At 41.2% G+C, this 9,351-nt stretch overlaps 1 protein-coding gene across 5 annotated transcripts in view; it reads right to left on the bottom strand.

Moving 5' to 3' along the window:
- Positions 1–991: 991 nt before the first annotated feature.
- Positions 992–9,351, bottom strand: part of OSBPL8 (oxysterol binding protein like 8) — a 356,358-nt gene continuing 347,998 nt past the window's right edge. For all 5 annotated transcript variants that reach the window (XM_040343960.1, XM_040343961.1, XM_040343963.1 and 2 more), the window contains 3 exons: positions 6,419–6,524; positions 5,156–5,261; positions 992–2,887 (listed from right to left, as the gene is read on the bottom strand). In XM_040343960.1, coding sequence (XP_040199894.1) covers positions 2,752–2,887; positions 5,156–5,261; positions 6,419–6,524 — 348 coding nt within the window. In that variant the 3' untranslated portion in view covers positions 992–2,751. The remainder of the gene's footprint in view (positions 2,888–5,155; positions 5,262–6,418; positions 6,525–9,351) is intronic.

The following is a 9,351-nucleotide window of genomic DNA, read 5'->3' as shown; positions in this document are numbered from 1 at the left end:
TCTTCCATTTCCATTTGGCAAAAAAAACTAAAGCTGCATTTTGGATTATTTCTCTATAAGCATTTTTCGCATAGCTTGCAAACAAACTGAATGCCAAACATAGTAATACGCTGTGACATTGCAACATGGTGCAAAAGGTGCCGCCACTAAAAGCAAACAATCCAATTTCAACATATTTTTAGCACACCAATAATTTATATCTACTAATTGCTTGCTATCCGTTTCTGCGGTCTACCCATTGTTCTCTACCTTATTAAATAAAGGCCTCTTTTTCAACATATTTTTTACCAGACCATTCATGATTACTGATTGCTTATTACTTTCTTCAGTCTACCTTATTAATTAAAGACCTGTTTATTATATTACTGTGTTTAATACAGTTAAAAATGGTAGCAAGCTTTAAATAATGGACAAATCCAGCATAGGTACCTCTGTTTCTTGGTGTTCTTAACATATCACCTGGATAATACTCCTTTGAAAGGGTCAATCCACCCCAAAGTGTTAGTTCCACAATAGGGGGATACTGGAAAGCTGGGTCACCTGTTGGCTTTTTCTGTCTCTTGAAGTCTGCTGTGGTGAAACATAGCAATCATAGTTCCATGGGCTCCTGCTTGCCCCCTCAACTTTGAGACTTGGGTATTTCTAACTAACCTTAAGGCCCCTTTCACACTGGGGCAGGGTCGGCGGTAAAGCGGCGCTTTACTGTCAATTTCGCGGCGCTATTCGGCCGATAGTGGGGCGGTTTAACCAACCGCTAGCAGTCGAGAAATGGTTCAAAACCACCGCAAAGCACCTCTGCAGAGGCGCTTTGGCGGCGGTATAGCCACGGTGTCCCATTGATTTCAATGGGCAGGAGAGGTGGAAAAGCAGTATACACACAGCTCCCAAAAGATACCGTCCTGCTAGCGCACCTAGGGGCTTTGACACTGGAGAAACAGCAGCTGCTGTTTCAGGTCGGTTTGCAGGCGCTATTTTTAGCGTTATAGCGCCTGCAAACCGTCCCAGTGTGAAAGGGGTCTAAGTGTTTTCACACCTCCTTTTTTGCTTAATGTGTACACAATGAATTAAAATCTGAAGATCTGAAGGCAGCATCAATTGCACAGGACCTGGGAATGGAAGCAGGGAACTGACCAGTAGATACTCCAAAAGATTTAACAAGCCATTAGGTGGTTAATCTTCCCAGAAACTACTAAACAAATCAGGCAACCCATTTAAAAATAAATTGATTTATTATTTAAATCTGATACACCAGTTTTGGGTGGCTGGTGGTGGTTGGATCACCGATATAATAGAACAAATAGGCTCTCTAATATCCCACCTTTGTAAGGAGTCAATCTGGTCATTAAACTTATTCTACATTGTGTATAATGCAAGACAGATGCAGGCCAATCTTAGCCATTGCAGGCAGCAGAGCTGTGAAATCCAACTTTTAGATTTCTTTGTTCGAGTCTCAGAGAGATATGATCATTGACCTAGCTAGTATTTATCTAAAACAGAAGGACCCTGCCTGGAGCTTCTCCAAGATGCTCCTAAATGAGTTAGTAATACCATATAAATGTTACTGCTACCTAAATTCAGCAATTGTAGAGACGTGTCTAGTAAAGCCGGCCATAGACCATGTGAATCTCAGTCAGTTCAGGAGGAATTGTACGAAATTCGATCCATGTATGGGCAAGCTGAATTAACTCAAGTTGATCGACCCATGGTTGCAGGAAAGAAATTCGCTCCATCTATGGCCGGCCTATGTAAACACTACCTGGTGCCATCCTGACCTATACACAAAGCCTTTTTGTCACAATACAAAGTTGTAGTACACAAAAGAGTATACATATACTGAATGAAAAACAAATTGACTGGTCCATACTTGAAACCATTAAAGTCTTCATATATCTCACAAGCAGAGTACATTGTCTGGAATAAACAAATTGCTCTAAATAAAAGAAATTTGAGAACATAGTGCCCCATATTCTGTAACTAGCAATATGCTCATTTTACAAGTAGTAGAAATGCTTTGGTCCTACAATAGGCAGTCAATAAGAGGACAGGATTATAAAAGTCTGGACAGCAGATGATATAGCACTGCATGGTTAGAATGGGAACAAAGCAACTTCTTCAGTCCTTTCCTGCCTTACTGTTGAATTATAGTACACAGAGATATTTTGTAAAAACTGATTTTTTTGGGATTCTTCTGGTGCTAGCTTTATTCTACAGTTATGACTACAAGTGAATAGATAAGGAATATATTTGGTCAAAGTTTGTTATCTACCCTATTTTACATAGTTTAAAGTTAATTACAACCTATTTGCGCGTTACGAATAACATCAGAATCCTTACAAACTGAAAAAAAAAAAAAAGAGACACAGTCACTTACATACATATAAAAAGTATATATACATCTGTAACTACAGCATTACTTTCTCTTGAAAGATCAGTATGATGTGTAAAGCACAACATATTGCAACATTTAATACATAGCAACAGCTAGGTAGATGGTGCTGGCACTTTCAATGCTTGAGCTACTGGCAGCTTGGAAAGACTGTGGTAATGATGCATCAATGTCTTCGTAGGACCACAGTTTCTGACATGAGCACAACATTTCTGCCAAAGTCCAAATCATTTGACCTCTATGACAGGATGAAAAGCACGACAGTGGCTTGTAGACCTCATGAAAATGCCAATGAGGGTAAGCGTGGTCTCGATTCAACAGTGACAGTCTCGGATACCACATATTTCCACGCAAGATATTCTTTCTTACTTGAACAGATAGTTAATGGCAATCTGCAGCAAAATCAGGAAGATGATAATACAATAGTCTCTTTGCTGAAGAAAATTGGTATCTGTGTTTGAGGCATTTGTAGACAAGCGGCTACGCAGAGAAACAATGTTCCTATTAGTGAAAGAAAGAGAAATGTAACCATGACATAAAGCACTTCACAATTCTTGGCAATGTAGGCAATAGACTATACATTTTATTTTTATTTAACAGAAAAGAGACTATACATTTTAAATAGCATGTTTAATGACGCAAAAATGCCAACATAAGCAGATACAAATAATAGATGGAAACACATTAAAGTATAACTAAAAGTAAAGAAGTTTTGGATAGATTGGAGAGTGATTAGAACCCATGTCAGTTTATTGTCGTCTTTCCCCGTTATGCCTAGAGGTAGACCGATATGTGTTTTTCTCTGGCCGATGCCGATATTTAGAAATTGGGGCGGCCGATGGCCAATATATGAGGCCGATTTTTGTGGCCGTTATAAAAAAAAAAAAAAAAACCATCACCCACTCCACTCCTTTCTGCTTACTCCTGTCACTCTAGCACACACTTGATGTCCTCAGTACAGATGGCACTGGTTTGGAACTGGCAGGTGGCACTGGTTTGGAAATGACAGATGGCACTAGTTTGGGACAGATGGCACTGGCAGGTGGCACTGATTGGCAGTGGCACTGGCAATTGGAACTGGTTGGCACTGGCAGGTGGCACTGATTGGCGGTGGCACTAATAGGCAGTGGTGGGTACTGGCGGGTGACACTGGTTGGCACTGGTGGGTGGCACTGACAGATGGCACTGATTAGCGGTGGCACTGGCAGGTTTCAAACCAAGCAGAGTGTAACTAACTGTGTGAAACTAACAGAGGAGAGAGAGAGAGAGAGAGAGAGGAGCTGCCAGCTCGATGTTGGGGGTGGGCGAGACCCAGCAGCTAAATTACACCAGTCAATGATTGGGCTGGTATATCGGCCAAATATCGGCCGATATATCGGTCTACCTCTAGTTATGCCCAATACACATAGTTTAGAAAATTGTAGGAAAAATCATTTTCGCAGCATTCATGCGATAATCTGATTGTTAGTACTCTGAGCCGATCACAACAGTTCATGTGGATTATCTGAAGGGACAAAACACAAATATTTTTCTCCTACGATACCAGATCGTACGATTGTAGTTTAATCAGTACATTATTCGTCCAAAAAAATTATAATTGGAAGACCGAGACCACACATGCTCGGAAGTGAAAGAATACAATACTTCCGTTGTACAATAATTTTTGTAACCTCTTCATTTTCGATATGAGACTAGCATGCAAAAAAAAAAAAAAATGGACGATCATTTGCCGATATTCTCATTGTGTGTCCGAGACTTTCACCCTCTATCTGTCCTGTTTACATTTATCACTGAAAGTAAAAGAAAATCCTATATTTTGAGTTTTCACCAGAACAGAGGGGAAATCTTCCAATGGGGATACTAGTTCTGGTGACCCTGAAGACAACCAGGAATTCCCTCACTTTGGAGGGATTACCGCTCACTTCCTGTTTTGGCTGTGGGACAGGAAGTAAACAATATCCACAATGGCACACAGGTGGCCAAACAAAAAAAATACAAATTTACAGGGGGTTATAACCCTTCCAAAAAATATGTTTTGCCTTTATTTCTACTTTAACATCTTGTTTCTACAATGTGCAAACTGAAAGATCACACTTCTAAAAATACTGCAGAAAAGTAACTGTCTCCAACCACCAATTATGAGTGACACGTGATCCTTAGCAGTGTTCTGTGTGGCTTCCAAGTACCTTCTGTGTAAGTGCTTAATAGATTTCTGTATGAACCACAATGAACTAATCTGAAGACAACAATGGAATAAATGGGTTGGATTAGACTGAAGAAAAAGAACGATATTTCCCAAAATGTCTTACAGGCCTGTGCATATTCATATGGTGGGATTCACGGTCACCTTAAGAGCCCATTCACACGAATGCTTTGCGGTGCCATTCATTTTTAATACTACCTCAGCTTTCTACATCTAAGGGAGTTGCAGAGAATGGCAAAGCACTACTGCGCATTGTGATGCGTATTGCAACACAAAAAAATGGTGCAATTTGCTGACTGTTGTGGTGCTTTGGCAACCCATTCAAATGCAACTTGAGTTCATGCACACCAACAGACTGGAAAGATGTGAATGGACTTCGAATAGTTCAACACTTCACAAGCTGATAAAGGCTGAGATGGCCTGCAATAAAATTAAGCACATTTAGATAAATTGTACATCCTGGGGGGAAAAAAGATGAGCAGTGTACTACAGCTAGTTAAAAAAAAAAAAAAAAAAACATAAAAATTGCAATTGTTGAAAGAAACATTCTTAAGAAGGCAATTTACCGGTTGATTTCCTCTTGAGTTTTCCTTATAGAGTCTATGGCACTTAGAAGTTCTCCATGGTCAGCTCCCTTTTTCCTGCTTCGACTGCTGTGTGTTAGTAGATGTGCTGAAAGGATTAGGGAACACACACACACACATTACTAAACCAAATATCATTTAAAAAAAACAAATAGAAATAAGAATGATCATTTACATATAACAGTTCCGCTATCTGTGGTATTGTACATGGACACTCATAGAACATTAGAAGGCTGTGATGCAGAGCTCACTGTTGTAGCCCCCTAAGGTTCATGGATCCATTTAGCTGCTGTATAGACAGTAAGATGGAAAGTTCACTCTTTATGAGACCTACGAACGCTTCTCCACAGGTAATATACAATGCCTAATAAACTGATGCAAGGGGCCAAGACAAGTCCTTTGTATAGAATAAAAAGAGAATGACATCCAAGTGCCTTTGGCATCATTCTAGTAAAAGGAAGAACATTGCTTATATGTGTTATTGCCGTGCCCTTATATTTATTCTCTTTTGTGCCCATAAGGCACACTCTTTTGCTGTGCTGTTTACACATGTCTTATCTACACCATCAGGGTCACCAAATTCTGGATTGCATTTATCTCATACAGTACCTCCTGTGCCCAGAACAGACATACATTTTTAAAAAATTAAGTGGGAAAATGTACATACAAGGTCACTGGAGGTAGACTAACAGCCTCCTAATGCCTTTCAGTTTATGTATTAAGACACGATTTAATACTAGGAAGCATAAATTCAGTCCAAAACATCTGTATGGAACTAATATTACCCATAGATACCATCTGTACAACTATGGGCAGCCATCACAAATTTTGGGGCCCCTTACACAGCTTTAGGCAGGGCCTAAATGCCTGTACCCTCCTGATGGCGGCCCTACCTGTGAAAGCAGGCAGAATAAACAAGCAGTCAGTAGCCACAAGAACAAACAGCTAGATAGTCTGTATTAAACAAGATGCACAGCTCAGCAGTGCAATTTAGCCGGCATAGCCCACAGAAGTGACTGCCACACAAAATAACAAGCACACAGCCATCCAGGGGCAGTTGGCGTTAGGATGTGCGTGATATCTGTGTACACGAGACCTTACATGTATGGACAACTATACACTATAATTCATAGTTTATTTTGTTTTTGAAGTTTTCTGTTTGTGGGAACATAAACATATAAATAATTTATATTCTTACTTTGTATATTTTTTGTTGTGGAGATGATTTTGTGCAATAATTCTTACCTTCGCTCCCTGAGGAATCCTGATTATCCAGTTCTGGGGAGGAACAGCCACTTTCTCCTTTCTTCTGCTGCCCCCTTGACTTGTGTTTAAGCTTTGGAACGCACACCTGCATGACAAGCAATGCTACATATCATGTATGCAGTATAAACATGTATGTGTAAAAGTACAAATCACAGCTGATTTACAAGAACCAGAGAAAATAAGCATAAAACGAACAATTTAGATGCTATTGACAACGGATTCATAGTTTTTATGAATTTTTCCCATTGGAATGACATTGGAAGTAGGAGCTTTGTGGCTATTATTACTATTGTCACACAGTGCATCATTATAATGCACTCTTTACTTTGGGAAATGTTATTCATCAGAGCACAAGAATATAATAGGACTCTGGTCTAAACCTCTCTCTCGCGCGCTCTCTCTCTCTCGATATATATGTATATATATATTTATTTTTTGCAGCAGAGCAAACTAGATCCAATATGGCCAATTTGCAATTGTATTTCAACTTCTGAAGCCATTGTGTGAATAACTTTTGTGATCTGTTAAACCAGCAAAACTATTAGCTTGCTGCGTCTACTCTGCTTTAAAATGTTTGCAAACTCAAAATCTCTTTTTCAGTTTTTGGCATCATGCCTCAATGTATACATTTTTCCTAAGAAAATAGTTTTTTGTGAATCTGTTGCAAAGATTCTTACCCTGCAGCATCTGCAAGTACCAGTGCTTCCGGTTTCAAGCTGAAAAATCAGGTCACTGCCTTGCATTTAGCAGCAGCATGATCAGCCAGCCATTTGTGCACTTCAATTGACTGTTGGGCTGCCCATCAGGTATGTCAGACAGGTAACCTAAAAAAATAGTGCACATGGCAGGCTGAAATGCTGTGGCTTAGGGTTGTCAGCCTGCAACATTAGGCAATGTGTTTGTAATAATAATAAAAAATAAATAAAAATGCATAGCTATTCACCCAGTGAATCTGCTTGTACAATTGTTCCCTGCGAACAGGGCAAAATCGATTGTTTCCAGGCTATTTCCTCTAGAGGTTGAATGTTATTCATTCATTAAAGTCGTTGTAAACCACTTACAGACCACTTTATGCTACATGTAAGCCTATAAGGCTTACCTGTAGCTACCCAGGATATCTCCTAAACCTACACAGTTTAGGAGATATCCCGTCTCCTGCATGTGCCAATATCATCGGCACATGCGCACTAGAGACATATGTGCCGTTGCTTCAGTGAGTGTGCCGTTACCGGCGGCTCCCGCGCACATGCAGAGGAGTGATGTCATCGCGGCTCTGCCGGAGCCGCTATACATGGAAGTAACCCCCAGGAGAGATGTCGCTGGCTGGAGAGGGGTACGAGGACCGCTGCGGAGGCTTCAATGTAAGGTAAGTAATTAATAATGAGATAGGATGCTGTGCATCCTAGCTCATTATGCCTTTGTCTTGCAGGGTGTTTTATTTTATTTTTTCTAGGGTTTATTTACAACCGCTTTAAATAGTGGTTCAGAAAAATACTGCATTATGGCCACTGGATGGAGCCGACAGTCACAGGGAATAAATTATTTAATATACTTCTGCCTACAATAGGATTGGACATTGGCAAACAAAAAAACAGTGTCCACTGAAGGACACAGGAATACAAAGACATCCAAAAGCAGTTCAATTAAACGGTGAGCAACAGCAACAAAACTCCATAATGCCCACAAATAAACAAACTTGGACTGCCTATAGCTAAAAGAGACACCTGAAGGACCCTATGCCTGAAGCTGGCATCAGATGAGGCCCGAACATTCACCTGGTAAAACTATGAGCACTTGTGAACAGACCACCAAGTGGCAGCCTTGCAAATCTGGGAAACAGTTTCTTGATGCCAGAAACCACAAGAAGCACTCCTAGATCTACTGGATTGTGGGAACAGATTCAGAAGACCATAAGTTTGGTTAATGGTCTGCTTGAGCCACATAGAGATGGTGAAACAAAAAGTTGGTGTATCCTTAGAACAGGGGTGTCCAAACTTTTTTCAAAGAGGGCCAGATTTGATGAAGTGAACCATTAAAATTGTGTTAGTTCGATCACTAATACAATGCCCAACAAGAATTCTCTTGCCTTTGTCGCGCTCGTTCCCGACACACAGACGAATGCTCTGCTCTTTAGGGGTACCGTCAATTCTTAATGGTATCCCCACACATTGGAAAACGTGGGGTGCTTTTGGTACAGTGCAAAAAAAAAAAAAAGGTTGTGACTTCTTTCCCTGCATTTTTGTGGGTAGGGAAAGCCATTGAAAAGAATGTGCTGCCCTACACACAGATGTAAACCAAGGGCTGCCTTGTTCCCATGTCAGGTTGGAGGGGCAGTAAAACCACATAGTTGAGTGTTTTTTTTACCAACCCCAACTTCTACCCCATTAGCTGCAGAGGCAGCAGCTGGGGGTGTACACATGCTGTGGCTACAGCTGGAGGTATACCCAGGCTGAATGGTGCTGCACTGCAACTACCCCGCAACTGTGTGCACTGCACTGTTGCGGTATAGGCTTTACTGCCTGTCAAATGCCTCTGAAAAGCGATCTGTGCATGGATTGCTTTTCAGAGGAGCAGCAATCCTAGCTGCGATCACAAACAAGCCCTACAAAAGCAGTTCTGATGGTACAGTAATTGGGGGTGGGGTCCGGATTAAAAGTAACATGCACACACATACAGGCACACACACACAGGCGCGCACACACAGGCGCGCACACACAGGCGCGCACACACACACACACACACACAGGCGCGCACACACACAGGCGCGCACACACACACAGGCGCGCACACACACACACAGGCGCGCACACACACACACAGGCGCGCGCACACACACACAGGCGCGCGCACACACAGGCACACACAGGCACACACATGTATAAAGCCCTTGTAAAATAAATCTAGCTTCTAGC

Source organism: Rana temporaria, chromosome 3 (genome assembly GCF_905171775.1).
Source record: "Rana temporaria chromosome 3, aRanTem1.1, whole genome shotgun sequence".
Taxonomy (NCBI): Eukaryota; Metazoa; Chordata; class Amphibia; order Anura; family Ranidae; genus Rana; species Rana temporaria.
The sequence above is the reverse complement of the archived record's forward strand: the minus strand, read 5'-3'. Positions and strand labels throughout refer to the sequence as shown.